This window comes from Maylandia zebra, linkage group LG12, assembly GCF_041146795.1.
Source record: "Maylandia zebra isolate NMK-2024a linkage group LG12, Mzebra_GT3a, whole genome shotgun sequence".
Taxonomy (NCBI): domain Eukaryota; kingdom Metazoa; phylum Chordata; class Actinopteri; order Cichliformes; family Cichlidae; genus Maylandia; species Maylandia zebra.
In genome coordinates this window covers 1,835,089-1,855,865 of record NC_135178.1, presented here as the reverse complement: position 1 = coordinate 1,855,865, position 20,777 = coordinate 1,835,089, and the positions used below count along the sequence as shown (strand labels likewise).

The window sequence follows — 20,777 nt, the reverse complement described above, 5'->3', positions numbered from 1 at the left end:
GCGCTGCTCACAGGGAAACCCAACCCTGCAGGGAGACCTACCTCGGCACTTGTGCAGGTGAAGCCAAAGGGAAGATTTGCTTCACCACATTTTCTAGTCTTTGGTGTGGAAGGAAGTTGGTTTGGAAACATAGTTGGCGATGCTTCATCTCCTGCTTTGCGTTTGTGTGGGCGCCCCGTCAAAAACACGTCCGTTATGCCAGCAGTGTCTAAGAGTTCTTTTTTCTTTTCATACCGCGCCCCCAATTATTACAATAATACAGCCTTGAGGCGACTGTTGCTGTGATTTGGTGTTTTATAAATAAATTTAATTGAATATATGAGAGTTATGTTTTTAATTTTTCAAGGACGTCCTTGAAAATTCCTTTTCGCCTTGTATACACTTTAAGACTTTAAGTACAATTTGTAATCCTGCCACATCCAGAAATACTTGGATGACACTGTTATTGAAGTGTGTGTTAGAAATGGACAGGAATCTGAAAATAGGGATCTTCTACAAGTTTTCAGCCGCCAGAGTCTTCCCAGAGATGCCTCTTCACACACTGATGCACCATCCTGGAGTATTTTATCCTTTGTTTTACCGACTTTTGAAATCTTTGGACTTGTCCTGCACTTTGGGTTCTCTCACTTTCACACCTAATACAAATTATTTGTGACAGTATTGTTGTAATTTTTATTAAAAACTGGAAAACAAAGCATTTTAACTTTTGGTCTTTTCCCCTGTGGTATCGAAGAGTTTGACTCATCTTTGCCCAAAAGTGGAATCAAAGCACTTAACATCCAGGTTTTTGGTTAAACTGATGTCATGTTAAAACAGAGTTTATCTGCATGTTATTTAATAGTTAATCAAGCTTGATTCTAATCAAAGTATAGTCACGAATAAACGGATCAATATGATGAATAATACAATGCAGTTTGAGTTATGATGTGTTCTTGGCTCTCTGTGTGTGGGAGTAAAAGACAGATGTGAGACTCTGTGACTTTAACGTGTATGATTTAAAAAGGAAATAATACAGAGTGCACTGTGATTGTGAAAGTGTTCCTGTGTAACTGAGACGTCAGGCTGGAATTATGAAGACGCATGATATTCATGTGTGACTGAGCTACAGCGTGCAAATGTATATGCAGCATACATACGGGAAAATGTGTTGTTGTGTTGAAATGAGTATAATGGCTGAATTTTGCTCCAGTTGATCTGTGTGAAGATCAGAGCAGGAACGACAGAGTGGCTCAACATCGGGCCGTGTGTCACACAGGGTGACGCTGGTGCTGAGGAGGGGAGGCAGAAAGAACTAAAAACTAACCAACTAGTCTAAACTAAGAAACACTCAGATATTGAGTTAAATGTAAGAACCATTTAATGGACAATATCAAAAACGAATGAAGGCATTTCAAACCATGAATCGCATTCTTCAGTGATGAATGATGCTGCTTAACTGTGCAGGCGTTCAATATGGCATGTTACTACAGAAGATGTTCACGTATTACTAAAGTACAACAAAATAACAAAATCATTTAAATAATTTAAAAAACGAATAAATCACAACTGAAAAGTGTGGTGCACTGTGCATTATGTCGTGGAAAATTCATGACAACCACTTCAATAAAAGCTAAACAACAACACAATAAATAATGCAGACATTTTCTTCTGCTTATCTGAAGTCAGGTCGCTGAGGCAACAGCCTAAGAAGACCTCCCTCTTACTCCAAACACTGAGCTGTTACCAGCACATCTGTCCAGCATGTCCTGGGTCTACGCTGGGGGCTCCTCCCAGTAGGACATGCCCAGCTGGAATAGCTTACAACTGAGCTCCTCACCCTAACACTGAAGGAGAGTCCCTCAGAGAAAGATCAGTTTCTTTGTATCTGTGGTCATATTCCCATAGATCAGGCTTAGTCTGGGCCATTAATGACTGACATATGAAATGATCTCATATCATGGAGTTGTGGGGCAATTTGAAACTCACCTTCCACATATGTGGGAAAGGACGCAAGGCTTCTCCTGGACTGTAAATGAAAAGACAAAAGTATGTTAATTGTTAACTGTGTGAGTTGACTACTGAACGAGTAATCCAGTGTTGACCTCACCTCTTTACTGGTGGGAGAGGTTTCAAAGCTGTCGTGCTGTAGCAGGTGCTGACTGGAGGACTCTGCTCCTGGTGGAGAAGGTGACGCTGAACCAGGCGACTGCAAAAGAGAATGAAAACAAGCACAATAACAAACACATTTTAATGCAGATCTGTGATTTCTTACTACGTAGAACAACATTCAATTCAGTCTTATTTACAGTGCTAACTTTGTAAGGTAAAGAGCCTACAGTTTAATAAAGAAATCTGACCAGTCACACAACCCCTATGAGCAAGAATTTGGAAGTGGGAAAGAAAAACTCCCTTTTAAGATAAGATAAGATAACCTTTATTAGTCCCACACGTAGGGATGGGTACCGGTGTTCTGACATAAACGGTAGTAACCAGACCGAAAAGCAGCGCACATTTCGGTGCTTTTTTTTCCTGAGCTGTGATACACTTTAGATTCTAGCCAATCATTTTACGTTTCCGAGGATAGTAGGCGGGTCCAGGTACGTACGTTCTGTTAGAGCAGAGCTACAGATTAAAAATGCCCAAGGTGAAGCGGTCAAAAGTCTGGCTGTACTTCACAGCAAAATATGCAAACTCAGCAGCAACAAGTGCTTTAAGCTGATACTGTGATACTGTCAAAGGAGGTAACACCTCAAATCTGATGAAACACCTGGTGACGCATAGCGGTTTTTTTAAAAGCCGAGAAATGCGCCGTATTTGATAGCTTGCTGCGAGACCTCACACCGAGCACATCTACTGCGGGTGTGGTGCCTGTTATCGGACCCGGAGTTAGCAACATCCCCCAAGAACCCGAAGAGGAGAGTCCTGGCCCCTAGCCCTGCCAGTGTAGCAGAAATGATGAGGATGATGATGCAGCAGCAGCCGTTCTTCTCTGCGTGAGTAGCTTCATGTTGTTCGTGTGTAATTTACGTTGAGTAGGCTAACCGCGTTATTACATTAATGCATGTAAGGTGAACTAGCAAACACCATCATAGCTACATGCGGCTGTCTTCTTGTTTGATAGAGTGATACCATATATGCCACATAGCTGCAGAAAAGGCTAACATTGTTATCTTTTTACAAAAAAACAGCTGAACATGAGAGGTTTTTGGACCAATTTTGTGTTCTCCATTCTTTAAGCACCGGCACAGTTTCAAAAGTACCGATTTGGCACCGGTATCGGATCAAACCTAAACGATACCCATCCCTACCCACACGTGGGAAATTAGTTTTGTTACAGCAGAAACAGGATGAAACCAGGCTCAACAATCATCTGACACTACTGATTGGGTGTGAGGGGACAGAGAAGAGAGCGAGAGACAGCATATAGTCCAGGAATATTTTCAGTCATGGAGTCTCTGAGCACTTCATGAAATCATCATTAAATCTCAGTATTTTTTCTTCACCACCTTTTTTATTCTCACAGTTAGTATGTGTGGATTATTTCTTCCTTAGGTTTTAAAGATAATCAGTTAATACATTTTCTTTTTCTCTGGCTGATCGTTCAAATGTCAGCAGTTAGTGTTGGTTGCTGAAAGTCAGGGATAGGTACTCGAACCTTCATTTTAACTGTCAGGGGATCTGTGTTGGTATTACCATCAAAGAGTATCGGCAGAAGAAAACCCAAAACTTAAAGTGATTCACAGGAAATTAAAACAATGCAGGTTCAGAATTCACATTGAAGCAGGTTAACAGTATTCATTAAATAAAAAAATAAAAATAATAATAGAATCCATTAGAATTAAATGCACACTTCATGTACATCTTCAAAACCCTTCAGTTGTTCGTTTCTTATTCATAGAAACATACAAGAGCTCATCATGGAGGCGCAATGACGGCCTCTGATCAGGATAAAAGACACACTCGGACAAGAAGTTTATAAAAAACTAACAAAATGTAAGTAATAAAAAATAAAAAATAGACACAGATATGACATTTTGTGTAGTTCAAAATTGCAGTAAAAAGTTGAATGTAGAATTCATATCTTTTGCACAAATAATAATTATGCAGTAAGAAAAGCTGCAAACCATGTGTGTTGCATGGACAGCAGATACGGTTTGTTCCTTCTCAGCAGTTTTTCTTGATGTGTGAACGAGGTGGTGGAGAGACTGCTCAAACTGCCCCCGAAACACATAAACCATAGGTGTCAAACTCTGGCCCGCGGGCCAGATTTGGCCCGCAGCCTAGTTATATTTGGCCCGCGAAGCCATACCACATTACTATTAGAGCTGGCCTACTATTATACAGCTAATATATATATTGTTTAGTATTAAGCTTTGCTTGTTCCATATTCAGTTTTTCAGAAAAACTTGTTTGAGTCCATAAGAAAAGATTCATTCTTATATCTGGAGGAAGATTTTTTTTCCAATAAATATTAACGTTAGCCCGCGACTTTGTTCCAGTTTTGAATTTTGGCCCACTGTGTATTTGAGTTTGACACCCCTGACATAAAGTGATGGTCACACATCACAGAGTAATATTACAGGTGAGCTGGGTTAAACTGTGTAACGTCTCTCGCTAGCTCGGGTGTACTGGCTGACACTGAGTCGACTCTAACGCTATCATCGGATCCAGCAAATCCGACTGAATTTTGAGTTCCTGCATCTTTTATCTTAATGCTTCTGTTTTTTCTTTTAACTAAATGTTTTCAGTTGCTGCCTCGTCAAGGCCAGAAAGTTCTGGGACAGAGCAGCATTCATAGTCCACAGCAGGACTGCCTTCCATAGGCTGCTCATCTTCTGCTGGTCCGCTAGCTCAGGTCTATGGATCCCGTACACTCAGTCTGGCTGAATGGAGTGATCATTCCCAGTGTTGGTCAAGTTACTTGAAAAAAGTAATCAGTTACTAATTACTGATTACTTCTGGTCTGATCTGGAGTGAAGTGCAAACTGTAGATGTCGCTGTGAGCAGTGACAGTGAAACTGTTACAACGAATACTCACTCACCACCGTCTTCTTTATTCAGGACCAAACGCAAACTTAAAACTCCAGTATATTTGGATATGATATGCATTTATACAGAACTCTGACAGCTGAGAACAGCACCACCGCCTGGCACCACCTGGGAATTGGAGTTACGGCATTTATCATGGCAGTGGAGCTGGTCATGCTGGCGTCTCGGTGGCAACGCAACATTATGTAAAATTATTATTCTGTGTAACTTCTGCATATTTTTACATTTCAGTTAGTTTTAAAATCACACAATATCTTATTGAGTTTAACAGATTCATTTGTTTAGTCTTCTTGTTTATTCACACCTACAGTGATTTGCCTCATTCATGATTTTTTGCATATTTGTCACACTTCAAGCTTTAGATCATCAAACAAATAACACAATAAATGCAAAATGTAATTTTTAAATGAGGATTTTATTTTTTAAGGGAAAACTGTTGAATTCCCTTAAACCTAGCAACATAAATTAGTTTAAATTCAGCCACACTGCAGGGTTGTTGAGAATAACTGGATCACCAAAATCTCTTTCGGCAAAATGTTCAGGTATTTTTGTGAGACAAGCATTTGTGGAGGGGGTGGCATTGGGTTTGTATTAGAACATTTGTTTTTCACACAGGCACAGGTAGGTTTGATCAGCAGAATAAATCACCACTTTGACTAATATTAACATTTGTTTGATGATTTGAAACATTTAAATCATACAATTAAGCAAAAAAGTAACAAATCAGGAAGGATACAAATGCTTTTCACAGTAGTGCACATTAGTTTCATTTAGGAAATATTCACCTACAGATGCCTAAAAATCTTAAATCTGTGTCTTTCTTCTTCCAAAGATTTGACTTTTAAATCTGAACACTGTTAAAACAACTTTATCTGGTGTTCAATCCTCTTTTAGTTTTTGCAGGATGCTTGCTGGGTCTGTGTTCACTAACATTTTGAATCAGTACATTTTTGTTAAACACTCAATACCTGTGAAAGTATTGGAGGAAAACACTGTTAGAACGAACATTAATGCTCTCACGTCCTGCATGTGTTCGCAGAAAACACAAATCTTTCCATCAGAAATACTCTTAGATTATTCCACCAAACATACCTCATCCTGATCATGTCGGAGAGTTGGATGTTTCTCCTTTGCTTGTTCCTCCTCAAACTTTTCTTCCTGATACATCCAAAAATTTTCCATGACTTTCAATAAAAGAACTAATTCTGGTGAAGTTCCACAGATGAACGAGCCTGTAGAGTGTCGTCGTGTGGGTACATGCACAGCTCTATCAGACAGACCCGACAGGCGCTCGGGTTTCACCGGGATATCAGGATTCACCATGGGATCAACACTGCGAGTGTATCTACGTGGATCAGTAAGGACATCGTGTTCGTGCCAGTCACCAAAATGTATTCCAACATAACTGTTGTTGTGGATATTTGAAAAAGTGACATTTAAAACATTAGTGCGATCAAACATTGACTTTATCTACATAGGAAACAGCTGTGGTCACGCTGCAACTCGATCCACACTGAATTATTTAGCCAGTCTTACCTTTCTCACTCTAACCCACGATAAATAAATCATTTCAACAGGAATGGCAGAAGCAGAGAACACCATCACTATACCTGATAGTTTTATGTAGGATAAAAATCCTGTTTGGATTCATCGCCATTAGCAATACAGCTGCATCTTCTTCTTCTTCCAGATCCTCTTCCTCCATCTCACTTGTTTCCTAGCATGCTGCTCTGTTACACCACCCTCTTCCTTTTTCTCCTGCCTGATATTTAACCAACCTCAGATGCTTATCTACCAAAACATGAGGAGTTTTAAGTGCTGTAAAAGATCAGAGTACTGTCAGTACGCCATATGTAAATATTGGCAATCAATGCATTTATAGAATAATAATGACCAAAAACTTAAAATCACTCTCTCTCTCCAGTTGAACACAGGACACACACAGATCTGACCCCCCCCCCCTACATGGGCACTCCTGCACCTCTGAGATGTGGGAGTCATTTCAAGGTTCAAGGTTCTTTGTTCGTCACATGCGTAGTTATACAAGTATAAATTCTCTGTGCTCGAATTCTTCATAAAACTACAAGTGCTCGTGTGAAAAAAACAAACGATATCAAAACACGGGTTCAGTCAATGAAAGTCCAAAGTCTTGTGACCCATGTTTGATTTGTTCTGCCATAAAAGCGTGGCTGAGGAGGACGTGGTCTTTGTTTGCACTATTACAGACGCTGTGTCAGCGCTGTCACATTTAGATCAACTGCAGGGTTTCAGGAGATTTTAGACCCGACGCATGAACTGGTTTATCGAGCATCACTCTGAACCAGTGTGTATCTAATGTTTGGGATACTGCAAAACACACACACGGAAGTCAAGAGTGTGTTTGTACACAGCCGACCAGATCCTGTCCAGATCTGATAATATTTTATCAGGACCAAAGTCAGTTAATATTAATTCATATTAATTAATTTTACACAGCATCTTGTAAAATTAAGCTTTACAGTGAGACGACTACATGATTAAAACCACCAACATCATCTCTGTTAATAACAAGATTATGCGTGTATACACACACACACACACACACACACAAATCAAAAGTTAATCTGATTTTATTCTAATAGACTTATTAGAAATTTATAACAGAGAGCTCATGTTTAGAAAACAGAGGAATAAATAAATATATTTTTAAAAAATAGATCTTTTTCATTATATCTGGGCAGGACACACATCAGTCTTTTGTATATCTACGAACAGCAACAACACACTAGGTCACATGTCTCTGGTTTAAGTGGTGAGGGTCAGCAGTAAGGCGGCTGTTACACTAGTGGGAACGGACATCTCCAAAAACACAGGCACACTTTGGCAAACGGGCTCCAGATCAACCAGATATTTGAAGATTACACCAAACTGAATATTTAAAAAGTGTATTCAAAGAAACCGTGGTATTTGAAGACGTGACTTACAGTTTGGGTAAAAAACAAAACAAAGAAAAGGTTTTGACTCCGTCAGTGTTTGATGGGTGAGGATGACACGAACACAGGAACCATGAAATAATTACGGAAATTGGAACTAAATACACAATTTATTAAAAGGATCAAATCAAATCAAATTAATTTCTATTTAATATACATGTCATTATTAAATGATATTAAATAATTATTAATAAATTAATAAATATTAAATAAATGGGATATTTCCAATTTGTAATGAATGAATGAGTTCTTTAATTCATTTGGACACACTTGGTCCTGGACTCACACTCGGGCCCACCGCCTCACTAACTCAATTCAATTTGATTTTCTTTATGTAGCACCAAATGACAACAGTCACCTCTAAGCCTTTGATGTTGTAAGGTAAAGACCCTACAGTAATAAAGATCAAGCCCTTTGGCAAAAGTGGGAATGAAAAACTCCCTTTGAACAGGAAGAAACCTCCAGCAGAACCAGGCTGAGGGGAGGGAGACGGGACTAAAGACATGCTGTGGACGAGAGCCAGAGATTAATAATAACTCAGAATTAAATGCAGATTGATGTATGAACACGTGGTGAGTGAAAAAGGGGACAGAAGGAGAAACAATGCATCATGGGAATCCCTGAGCCATCACCCTCCTCACTGCTGCCCTCACCTCCTTCTTCCTTTGGACTTCCTGTTTTTCTATGTAAAACTGCTTCAGTGTCTCTTTATTTTTCTGCAGCCAGACAAATAGAAACAGTAAAAACAGTGTAGTTTCTCTTGCCTGCACATTTGCAGTACACGTTGACCCGGTACAGTACATGAAAATAAAGGCCCCAGTAAACATCGGACACTGAGTCTACATCGGCACTGGCCATCGCGTTCTTTAACGGCATCAGGTGATGTCTAGTTTTGCTACCAAACAGAGTGCATCCCTTAACGCTGGCATCAAACGTGTGACGACAGCAGCATGATTGTAACTGCACGACCTGAAACTCAAGCCAAACCAACTAGAACGCAGATAAACCTTATTACCGTCTCTTTCTGTGGACCTTTCCACACTTTCCACAGAGAGAGACGTAATAAGGTTTACCTGCGTTAACTGGAATCAACCACAACACAAGAACCACCGACCCAATGCTGTCAGCAGGTCTCTGTCACACAACCAAAACAGCTGCAGTGCACTGCAGAATGGAGACAGCACCCTTGGGTGTCCTGTTCTATCTGGCATCATACAATGAGGGCAGAGCCCTGGTGGACTGGGTCACTGAGTAGACTGGGATCTGGGAAGTTTGGAAGCTGTTTACCGAACTGTTCCTGAGGACCTTTGGCTGGTCTGCAGTTAAGTGTGGGGTGGTTGTTAGATGGCTATAGCCACCAGTCATCTTAACACGACTCACTGAGCATCTTTGGCACTTTTTTCCTGCAGCTGTGAACCAGTCTCAACACTACCCAAGCCTGCACTGCACGGTCTGATTAAAGGACAGGCATGCACGGCACGATGACCACACGTTTCTCAAGCTTCTCTGAATTACACCCTGTACAGCGATAACGTGCAAAAAAGTCCAAACACTTTATCTGTGATGATTTCTCGTTTTAACAGAATCTAGTACAACACACTGCACTCACTATTTACTTCCCAAATGAGTGGAGTTAATGTTGCAGCTGATCAGTGTTAATAAACAAAGAAGAAATTCAGGAACAAGCCTCACTCTTCAGTGCAGGAGTCCACTCAGCAGTCTAGCTCTTTATTGGTGTTTCAGGGGTTTCTGGGGCCTTCAGCCTGGCTCCACTCAGCCCTACACCCACCTCCTCCTTACTGACTGACTGAGCACCAGTGCCTGAAGGATGTCTGACAGGGAAACAATTCCCTCAGTACTGGAGCGCTCGTCCACCATCACCAACATTTGATTACAAATTGTTTAAAGCTCACAAAATCATTGCTTCTATCTTTGGAGCTCGTGGGGCTTATTTGCTCCAAACTAAACATGTGGCCGTTCAATTCATTTCAATCAGCAGCTGACACTTTCAGAATATTTTCACCTTAGCATAAAAGTCAGTATGCAATGACACATCTAAAACAGGGACTCTGCCCTATTCTCACCCGTTAGAGCCATGCACACATGTTTTATATCATAGCTTTTGTGTTTATGTCATTGACTATAAAGATTTAACCATAAAACTGTTTACATCATTTCATGTTTATTAGCCAAAGTTGTGATTCAGAGTCATAATTTGAGCATTTAAATGATCATCAGAGTGTAGAAGACTAAATCTAAAGCACCTCCAGGTAACTCGTGCTGTGAATAAAACTGAAGCTTGACTAAAACATGAAGTTTAAGGCTTGCTGTGATTTTACTGGTGAGTTTTGCTCATTTAAAAAGCTTCTGGTTTCCCTTCAAATGTGGAATGTGTCCCCGTGTCTACGGCGCTCCCCCGGGGAGGGAACAGGGAGAATGGGATGCAGCTTTCTACCACTTTTCTACACAACTTAATTCGTTTTGATTGGATCTCGTCTCTCCAGAATATTTTTTCATCTTGTTTTTATTCTTTGATAAAATTGTCAGCAGATGGCCCCGCCCCTCCCTGAGCCTGCTGGAGGTTTCTTCCTGTTAAAAGGGAGTTTCTCCTTCCCACTGTCGCCAAAGTGCTGCTCATAGGGGGTCATATGATTGTTGCATTATTGTAAGGTCTACATTACAATATAAAGCGCCTTGAGGCGACTGTTGTTGTGATTTGGTGCTGTATAAATAAAACTGAATTAAATTTTATCATCGTTTTGTGCATTAGTTTCCTCGATGCGGTTACATGCTGGGGCAGCAGGTTGAGGCTCGCAAATGGCCACAGCCAGTAATGTTATGGGGATGGAGGTGGAGGTCTTTAGGGTGGTGCCACAGAGGCGCGTGTTGTCCAACATAAGGACGATGCTGGACAACACCTCCCACCCACTCCATGACGTGCTGGCCGGTCACAGGAGCACGCTCAGTGAGAGACCCGGACTACCCAAACGCACCACTGATCGGCACATTGTCATCTCATCAGCAAGGATTGGTCAAAGAAAGTGAGATTGGACATGTTGAACGTAAAAGGCAAATCAACTCTGTTTGTTCCTGATGCTCGAGTTTCATTCACATCCAAAGAACAGTTAATACTGGACAATATATAACTTGATGAATAACAGTCAGAGCTTTTGTACTTACATCGGCCCCGAGTGATGTCGGCAGGTCACATTCAGCAGTGGGGCTTAAGTCCTGCCTCATTACCCAAACGGGTTCCTTTGGCTCATCAGGTGTGTAAGGAGATCTGACTGTTCTATTCTTCACCTCCTCTATGGCCTCCTTAATGTCTTTGATGGCTAAAGATATAGCATCCCTCTTCTCCACACTGTTCCTCACTGGCTCCTTCACAGGAGTCTCAGCCTGCTGCTTGGCCGACTTCCCTCGACTGGCAGTCTTGTTGCTTTTGTGAGAGAATTTGTCCGGTTGGCGTTTTTCTTCTTTGTCTGTGGAATCTTTTGCAGCAGGATCAAAGCTTTGTGAGCCTTTTTTAGCCCCGTTAACACTGTTATCAGTATCGTCTTCTTGGTCGCAGCTGTCGACACGAGGATACGGAGCAAACTCTGCCTCCTTTTCTGGACTGTCCGACTCACCATCTGAACGTTCATCGTAGTGCCGCAGACGGGAGCCCACGGCCTCCTGCTGATGGTAATCGCCTTTTCCCGCCCCGCTCTGCAACAGCTGCAAGCCGGTCGCCGCCTGCTGTCGAGACTCTCTATCGTTTGCCACACTTGCAGAAGTTGACACTGAGGTTGGAGCGTCACATATTTCCTCATACACATGCTCAGAGAGCGAATACGTGTCATATGGCTCAGAGTACGCTTCAAGTCCAGCATCTAAACTTTCCAAGTCCTGACTGGATGAGACACAGGTTCTCGCTCCCGATTGGCTGTAGGATTGGGTGTAGACACAGTTAGAGTAGCCACCATTCAGTGTCTCCTCTGCTTTATCTTCTCTTTGGGAATTCTGGATATTAAGTAAGGATTCACGCGGCAGCATCAGGAACTGAAGAGCATAGTTAGGATGTGAATGGAGATGCTGCTGTTCAGCCTCTGCACTTTCAGTGTACTCTTCTGCCTCGGGCCGCAGCGGGAGGCTGTAGCTGTTTGCATCATCCTCGGACTCTCGCTGGGCCTCAGGCTCCAGAGACATCATCACTGGGATATCGTCTCCCTCTGCACGGTCAGTATGGCTGTGAAAGCCGCTCTCAGTACTTGCTGAGCGGGCCAGCATAGAATCCTCCCTCTCACCTTCAGCTTCCTTGGTCATCTTAGCGTGCTGCTCCCTTTCCTGTTGCGCTCTCTCCGCCTCCCTCTGCTGCTTCATCCTGTTCCTCTGTTGTTGAGTTCTGAGCCGGGCCTCACTGTCGCCCTGTCTGCGGTAACGTGTCACAGCAGGTCGGGGAATGGGCTGGATCTCGTGGGGCTTAGAAGACTGATCTCCATGTTGCAGCTCCGCGTCTTGCTCCTCCTGTGGCTTGTGGTGCTGTAGCATCCCAACTCGGCTTTCAGCATTTGCACCACTGGCCATTTCTGTTGTGACACCAGCTGAAGTCTCACAGCATCTGTAGCGCTTGTCCTGGTTGCTGTGGTTATGGGACAGGCTGGGGTGGTGTTGATGGCGAGAAGGACCATCCATCGCCTCCATAACGTCCTGAACAAACTCTGTCTTTTGGGGGTTCATGGCTGTCGGGTTGGTAAAGTGGTGTCAGAGAACGGCTTAGGAATCCATCATCAACAGAGCGAAGGCTGCTGGAAACGACTGCAATGGGTAAACAGAAAGAAAGAAAATGTGAGTAAACAAAAATGTAACAACATGAGCGAAATATGTGTCTGCTCCTACGTTCTCGCTGGAAGTGATACGGCGAGGACTTGCATGGTTAACAGGCAAAAACAGTAACTGACAAGCTAAAGATTCACACTTTTATTAAGCCAACACGTGTTAAAACTTCAGTTTTCACTTTTCTCTCTTGAATCTGTACAGACCAATACTCTGTGTGGGTATCTGCTTATCTCTGAAAGAGAAGGATTGAATAGCGCCCCATCTAACAGGTAACCATACCTTAGTCTGTTTGGGACTCTTTGCTTTGGCTGTTTCTGCCCAAGTACCTGAAACAGTTTGAAGGAACTAAAAGGAGCTATGCTGCAAATATTAGCTGTCAAAATGTTCTCCTGTAACAGTAAGCATGTGTTCTATCAATACCACTTTCATCAAAGAGCCTTAAAATCCAATAGAATAAAAACAATCTCTAATTATATAAAATTATAATAATTACATAATATAAATATAATTAAGCCACTTAAACTAAAAAGGCGCGACGTGAGTAAAAGCACATTGTATGTCCTACCACAGCTCGGTATCTTTTAAACCTTTGTTTCAGAAATATCAGAGCCAAAGTGAGTGAACATCTTTTCTACAACAATGACGTGGTACGAGGAAGCCCCTCCCCCCTCTTTTCCTCTGGTAATCTTGTCACGGAGCCCAAAGTATGCTGAAAAGAATCCAACACCACAAACAGAAAAGCACAAGAAGTTCTGTAGCCACTGGTAGGCCTGTGCGATATGACCACAATCTCATATATGACATTTCTAATCCCCATAACGATATAAATCTCAAAATAGTTTATTTTCTGTAAATTCAGTGAATCTCAGGCAACTCGACTTATGTGAAGTGTTTTCAGCTGGGAGTCGTCTGTGAGTGCCATTTACCTCGTGTTTTTATTGGAGGTCATCTGTTTGATGCATATTCAGAAATTTGATGTTACAGAATAATGTCGATCATTTCCGTTTATTTTGAAAAGTCTCAATGGGATCTTGAGCTTTATTGTGAAAGTTTACGAGGAAAATAAACAAGCGGAGGGTGGAGCCACACGATGGTTTTACCGTCGTTGTTGGTAACGAAAGTACGCATAAAAACAGACGCTTGTCCCTCCACAGTGTGGTTATTTTAAATATAAGAGAAGCCACTCTAAATCTTCCCCATGGTAACGAAAACTATTTTAAAGAGTATTTTCCTAAGTTTGAAATTGTAATACTGTGACTACCTGTCACGTTACCCACTGAGACATAAGCCTGGCCGAACTGAACATCATTACTTAAAAGTATAAATGAGTAACTTCCACAGTGTACGCACTTACCAGTGTCCATGTAGTCAAAATCCCAATATTTTAAAAAAGGAACGCATGAATAAAACTATACAGAAGCAAAAATACATTCTTAGAGTTTGTAAAGACTTTTCAGTTTCAGCATTCCTGCTCAGGCCATCAAACAGCATCCTTGTTTGAAATCATTAACAAGATGATCCACAGCCGGGTGGAAATTTCACCAACACTCCTTCAGTAGCTTTCATATGCACTCCTGTCTGGAACAACCCCAAGAAACCACTATACTGTTGGAAATGGATTAAAAAAGATCTGGAAATGGTTTCTCACGATAACACTGCTGGCATCCCAGCATTGCCCCAGCCCCATACTCGTGGATGGTTAGTTCCAGATTCCTGTAATGGGAAAATTTCCATTTTATTTACTATTTATTTATTCATTTCTTTTCCATCCCCCTCTTGGCTCACCCTTCTGGTAACCCAGCTATAAAAACACATATACACAGGACTTAATGAGCTCTGTAGAGGTTTCATTATACATTTGGTCTGCTTGTTACGTTGCTTATGTTAAATATTAGTTTTTAATTTCTTGTCTTCATGAACGCTGAAACGAACACGTATAACTCGGGTGGACAAACACAGATACTGTATGTTTATTTTCTGATTACATTTATGGCAGATCTAATAATCAGCAGTGTTTGTATTTTAAAGATGTACAGTGGCCTCTGTGAGCCTTTTCCTTTGTTCTTTAAGGACGATGATCTACATTTTAAAAATGTGTTTTCAAAGATACTTAGATAAAGTATAAAGAGACCTCTGTTAGCATGTTAAATGCTAGAGTTCACCACAGTACGATCACAAAGACTGAACTTGTCTGTCTTATTTGGAACGGTTGCCATGGCAAAGCTTTTCCTCTCTAAGAACATGGCAGGTTTAGGTGTGCAAAGTTGTATCTGGACAAACCAAAAAACAGCTACAAAAACCTCATAGCAGCTGTCGAGCACGGAGGAGGAGGGGTGATGATTGAATATGATTCACTCACTGAATACCAAAGTATGATCAGATAGGAGATCGTCTATTCAGCAGCTAAAGTTTGGGCCAAAGACGCTGAGACACCAGCAAAATCTGCAACAGAATATCTGAAAAGAAAAAGAATCAAGTGTTGCAACAGGCCTACGTCCAGATTTCAGATCAATGCCATGTGTGCATAAACAAATGACTGCAAAGCTCAACAAACTGAAACAACAGTGTGAAAAAGAGTAAGCTGAAATCCCTCCTCAGCAATGTGAGCGACTGACAAAATGACACAGAAAACACTTCAAACTACAAGCGCCTGTACGCACTGTTACAGGATTAGAAGCATTGATCTCAGCGGTGCAGTCCTGTGGGCACTTTTTTCTTACATAAAGATTTGACACTGTGTCTTATTTGTTATGAGATTTGTGTTTGGGAACATGAGCCACCCGGAGCTGGCCTCAGATTTCCTCCTCACGCACAGACAGCCACGCACACGTGGCTCCATGTGTGGGACTATTGTACTTTAATGTTTCCAGCATCACTTTATCTTTGTCTAAAACACTACAGTAGTCGTTCCTATGTTTGGTAGAAGTCACCTTCACCAGGAATGAAGCAAAACTACCCACATTTTCCAATTTCATCCAGGTTTTCTGAATTTTCTGCACAACCAGCAGCTTTCCTGTCAACAACTACATCAGCAAAACATCTGTTTGATTTCAGCTTCTGCTTTTACAAAAGCTCAGCTGAAGTCCTGCTTTGAATGAAGCACGCAATAAGAAACCTCGAGAACCATCTACCCGTCGCACCGAGCTGGATGGACTGGTTAGCCCCGCCGTGGCTCTGCACCTGGAGACAACAGGGCCTCTATGTGCCGATTTATTCATGTCCGCTCTGCGTGGGTCCGACACAGCCTCACAAAGACACTGCCATTTTCCTTCACTCTGAATCCTGGTTTGACGTTTCATCTACGGAGCGCAGTTTTCCGTCGAACCACTCCTCAGTGAACAGACCGCGTAGCGAAGCTCCACAGAACAACAATAACAACAACAATAATGATGATGATGATGATGATGATGAGAACAACAGCCCAGCCCGGAGACGTTTGCTTTGTCCGCATCCCGGTGGGTCAGGCCTACAGCGAACAGCCCGGTCCTGAACACGAACCTGCTCACAGGAGTGATGTTGCTAAAGGATGCAGGTCCTCTGCGCTGCGGCCACATCGTCCTCCATCTTCCCTGTAGCGGTGCGTGCGTGTGTGCGCGCGCGTGCTCCGCAGCCGTTCAGCACCTCCTTCCGCTCACCGCCACCGTCACGTTACTATAAAGCACAACAAATAACGAAGTTTATGCGTTTTTAAAAGAGAACAATGTCTGGGTGAAAAAGCTTCATATAGTCACACCGGTCAATATAAAATGTATATATGAAAAATATATAAATATATACATAATATATTATAATAAATATTATAATAAATATAAATATATATATTATAATATAATAAATATAATATATTATAATATATATGTATGAAATATATATATATATATATATATATATATATATATATATATATATATATATATATATATATATATATATATATATATATACAGAAGAAGACGGCCGTAGTGATCGATGTAGCGGTTCCGAATGACAGCAATATCAGGAAGAAGGAACACGAGAAGCTGGAGAAATACCAAGGGCTCAGAGAAGAGCTCGAGAGGATGTGGAGGGTGAAGGTAACGGTGGTCCCCGTGGTAATCGGAGCACTAGGTGCGGTGACTCCCAAGCTAGGCGAGTGGCTCCAGCAGATCCCGGGAACAACATCGGAGATCTCTGTCCAGAAGAGCGCAGTCCTGGGAACAGCTAAGATACTGCGCAGGACCCTCAAGCTCCCAGGCCTCTGGTAGAGGACCCGAGCTTGAAGGATAAACCGCCCGCAGGGGCGTGCTGGGTGTTCATATATATATATATATATATATATATACATAATATATATATTATAATATTATTATAATATATATTATTATACACATATTATAATAATATTATAATATGTGTATAATATATATATTATAATATTATTATAATATATATTATTATACACATATTATAATAATATTATAATATATAATATTTAATATATATATTTAATCAAAGAAGCTGCGCCTCTTTGTCACTTCTGTGTGTTCTCTGTGACTCAGCTGTAACACTACAACTGTAAGACCGACAGACTTCGTAACATTGATGTTTGCTTCTTCTTAGGTGCTGATGGGTGTTTATGTTTGCTGATATACTTTGTGACATTTTTGTGAACCTTTACCAACAGACTATAGATGCAAATGAGCTTTGAGCTGTTTGTGAAGCTGTGTGTGCCCAGGTGAGACAGCAGAGGTGTGGGTGAAGGTAGAGACAGCTTCTGTTTATAAGGAGAGGCGAGCAGGCCTGTCTGCGCCTGCACGATGAGTTCAAAACCAAAAAGACAACAAACTACTTAAATGAAATAAATATTAAATAATGATTTGAACTGACTAACTTCACTTGTATTTTTATTTTTTATTTTTTATTCCTATTTATTCTATTTATCCCCTTTGTATATTTTATTTATATTTGTCTCTGTATTTATATATGTGTGTATATATATATATATATATAACAATTCTGTAACTGTAACTTCGGTCGTTGCTGTGCTTTTTGGAAGTCGAATTTCCCAGAGGAACCCACCCGAGGGATTAATAAAGTTCTATCTTATCTTATCTTATCTTATCTTATCTTATCTTAACATTTTATTAACACGTGTGCATGTGCCATATAAACTATATGAATTTATTATTATTGTATCACCTCTCTGCCTTTAGTCCTGTTCATTACTGTTATTAGTTGATATTGTTAGAGAGGTATGATTTGTTTCAGTGTCTAACGAGCTTCTAACAGCTTGTTGCTCCTCTCAGTGAAAATACTCACACTTTCTTTGTGTATTAAAACATTTTAATGTTAATTTTAATTCAAAATAAGTTGTATAAACAAGTATAGCTCATTTCTACATTAGAGCACAAACATGAGTGAAAGATTCATTTCCACACATAAGAAGCTCTTCAGTAACACAAAGTGAAATCAAACTATCCAGTTATGAGCTGTAGATGAATGTCAGCTAAATCAGTTTGCTCAGGAACAAATGAAACACTAAAATAAATCTCATGTTTAACGTCCACTCATTCTGTGACCATTTTCCAAACAAATTCGCAAATAGGCAATGTCTTAAATTTAAAAAGGGGAATTATCTGAATCAGGATACTTTAATAATCCCTGATGAAATTCTGTGATTATAAACACAATAGACAATCTATTCATATTAATGTACAGAATTCACCTGCTTGCTGCTACTACTGCACATTCACCCAATGTATATACTACATATATACTACATATATATATATAATGTTCTTCCTCTACACCCCCCCCCCCCCATTTTTGCACATGTCGAGGAGCGTGTCAGGCTACATTTCACTGTGTGTTATACTTGTTTAACTATGCATGTGACAAATAATAAAGAACCTTGAACCAATGAAGACAGTAACAGAGAGCAAACAGCGCCACCCTCAGGTGTGACGAGCAACGACAACACACAAAATCATGACCTGAGTCAGACCAGCTCTCCTCTGTCATTTTCCACCATAATTCTGTTGATTTCTTCTTCTTTCATTTTTCCTGTAAATTGTTGGTTGTTTTAAACATCAGTATTCAGCCTCCATAATCCATTTCTTAGATTGTTATTCATTTGCAGCGGTAACAGTAGAGGTGCACGATCACATAAGTCAATACATCCTATTTGGCAGTTTGGTCTTCTGGGACAGTCTCTCTTAAATTAAAAAGTCCGTCCTGGAATGCAGCACATGTGTGAGTGTAGTCTGGTCCCTAAATCTCTCCTGAGGTTCACTCACTTATTCTGACATGAGTTTCTAATGTAGGAGGGAGAAGGGACTGCTGTGAAGGAGTCTAATCTGGGATTAAGCCGTATGTTCCAGTCTCCTCCACAAACGACAATACCTCTTGAACCAACCAGTAAATCAAAAATATTTCTGTAAAAACGGAAATCATTACCTGCTGAGGCACATACAGCCAAAAAGCTCATTTCCCCTCCCTCAGTTTTCCCAGAAACTAGAGCATACCATCCATCCTCATCTTTAGTTTCTGCAAATGGTTCAAATGGGACTTTATATAAAATCAGGATGGCTACTCCTCATCTATGACCAGATTTGGACACTTTAGACTTCTTACTTCTGCTAATTGAGGTGAGGATCCCATTTACATTTAGAGATATTACTGTGATATTATTTACACTTTGCACAGTTGTAATGAAATAAATGGAGCTCCAAGAAGCAAAAATATAGTTTTTATTGAAATAACAAGAATTACAAAATACATTCTTGTGTTCAGGGCTAAACACCAAACTGAGGAACATACATTGAGATTTTTAGATTTCACAATTATCTGAGAGATAAAATGCATCTGAAATATTATGTTGTTACAAACTTAGTCACTGCACAAGCGATGCGTACGATGTTGTCAGGTGTGGTAAACTCCATTGTTTAGCTGCAGGGACTGGCTCCTGTAGCACAGCGATGCCAGTTTTGAGCGTTCTCAGGTTCCACTATCCAAGCTGCTTCCTGAAAGTTGAATCTGTTGGTACCACATCACCAGCTAGGAGTTTGTGATGTGACAGTCTGTGGTCCTGTCCTGTCAATGACTGAAATACATTTAGGAAAGTTCACACAGGCAGTGAAGTCTGTATGTGTTCCCGCTCAGGCTAAATCAATCCCAGTGTGATGAATATGTGTGAGACTTTTAAAGCATGCACCCCAAACACGAATCCAAGGAACTGCACGGTTGCTTTGAGCCTGAGTAGTATGCAGGTGAGCTGCTGATAGGCTGACATTGAATATCCTCCAGGTGTGTCTTGATAAACATGAATACTGTTAGTAATACGTTGTATTCGGGTAAACCAGTAAAGCATTTATCTGCATCGTGTATGAAGCAGGAACATCTGCTGTTCGTATCGAGATGGTAAATCAAACCTCTCCGTCCTGAGATTTTGGCATTCTCTGATTGGTTGATGTCATTTACAGTCATATCGGATTGAGTTGATACACTCTGAGAGTATCTCGAAGGAGGATCAGACACAGGGCACAGCGAGGTGGTCTTCTTCCTGTTGAATCTCCTGAACTAACGCTGTGTTGTCAGGCCGTCCAGATAAGCCAGCAGCGGCGTGAGCTGCTCCTTGCTCATCATTACGTTCCTTTTTCTTCCAGGTCTGCTTGAATTGAAGGCTGTTTTGTGCCCGCCTCTTCTGGGGTGACGTGTTTGAAAACAGTCGCACAGTCAGGTGAAAGGAGAACACACGGGAATGCATGATGAAGTAAAACAATGTGTTCAAGGAGAAAAACAGTTTGACCAATGTGATGAACATTTTCAAACTGTAATCCCTTTCAGTAGGCGCTGCACGCCATGCGTTAGATCCACCAACAACAAATGATTTAACCTACAGTGTCAGTCTCCTCACGCAGCTACAGTTCTGTTCCAAGCACTGAGACGTTGTCAGTTATAAAGAGCGTCCGAGCCGTAGTT

The 20,777-nt window shown here is 41.0% G+C and overlaps 1 protein-coding gene across 3 annotated transcripts in view; it reads right to left on the bottom strand.

The window, feature by feature from the left end:
* The window catches only part of apba1a (amyloid beta (A4) precursor protein-binding, family A, member 1a), a 60,921-nt gene extending 43,839 nt beyond the window's left edge, over positions 1 to 17,082 (bottom strand). Inside the window, exons 1-5 of one of the 3 annotated variants that reach the window (XM_076890542.1) lie at positions 16,850 to 17,082; positions 16,317 to 16,469; positions 11,181 to 12,797; positions 2,087 to 2,185; positions 1,966 to 2,005 (exon numbers count right to left, since the gene is read on the bottom strand). In XM_076890542.1, the coding sequence (XP_076746657.1) occupies positions 1,966 to 2,005; positions 2,087 to 2,185; positions 11,181 to 12,719 (1,678 nt within the window). In that variant the 5' untranslated portion in view covers positions 12,720 to 12,797; positions 16,317 to 16,469; positions 16,850 to 17,082. Of the gene's footprint in view, positions 1 to 1,965; positions 2,006 to 2,086; positions 2,186 to 11,180; positions 12,798 to 15,958; positions 16,030 to 16,316; positions 16,470 to 16,849 lie in introns of those variants that run through there. The other 2 variants (XM_076890539.1, XM_076890540.1) reach the window with 2 other exon arrangements.
* Between the last annotated feature and the right edge of the window lie 3,695 nt (positions 17,083 to 20,777).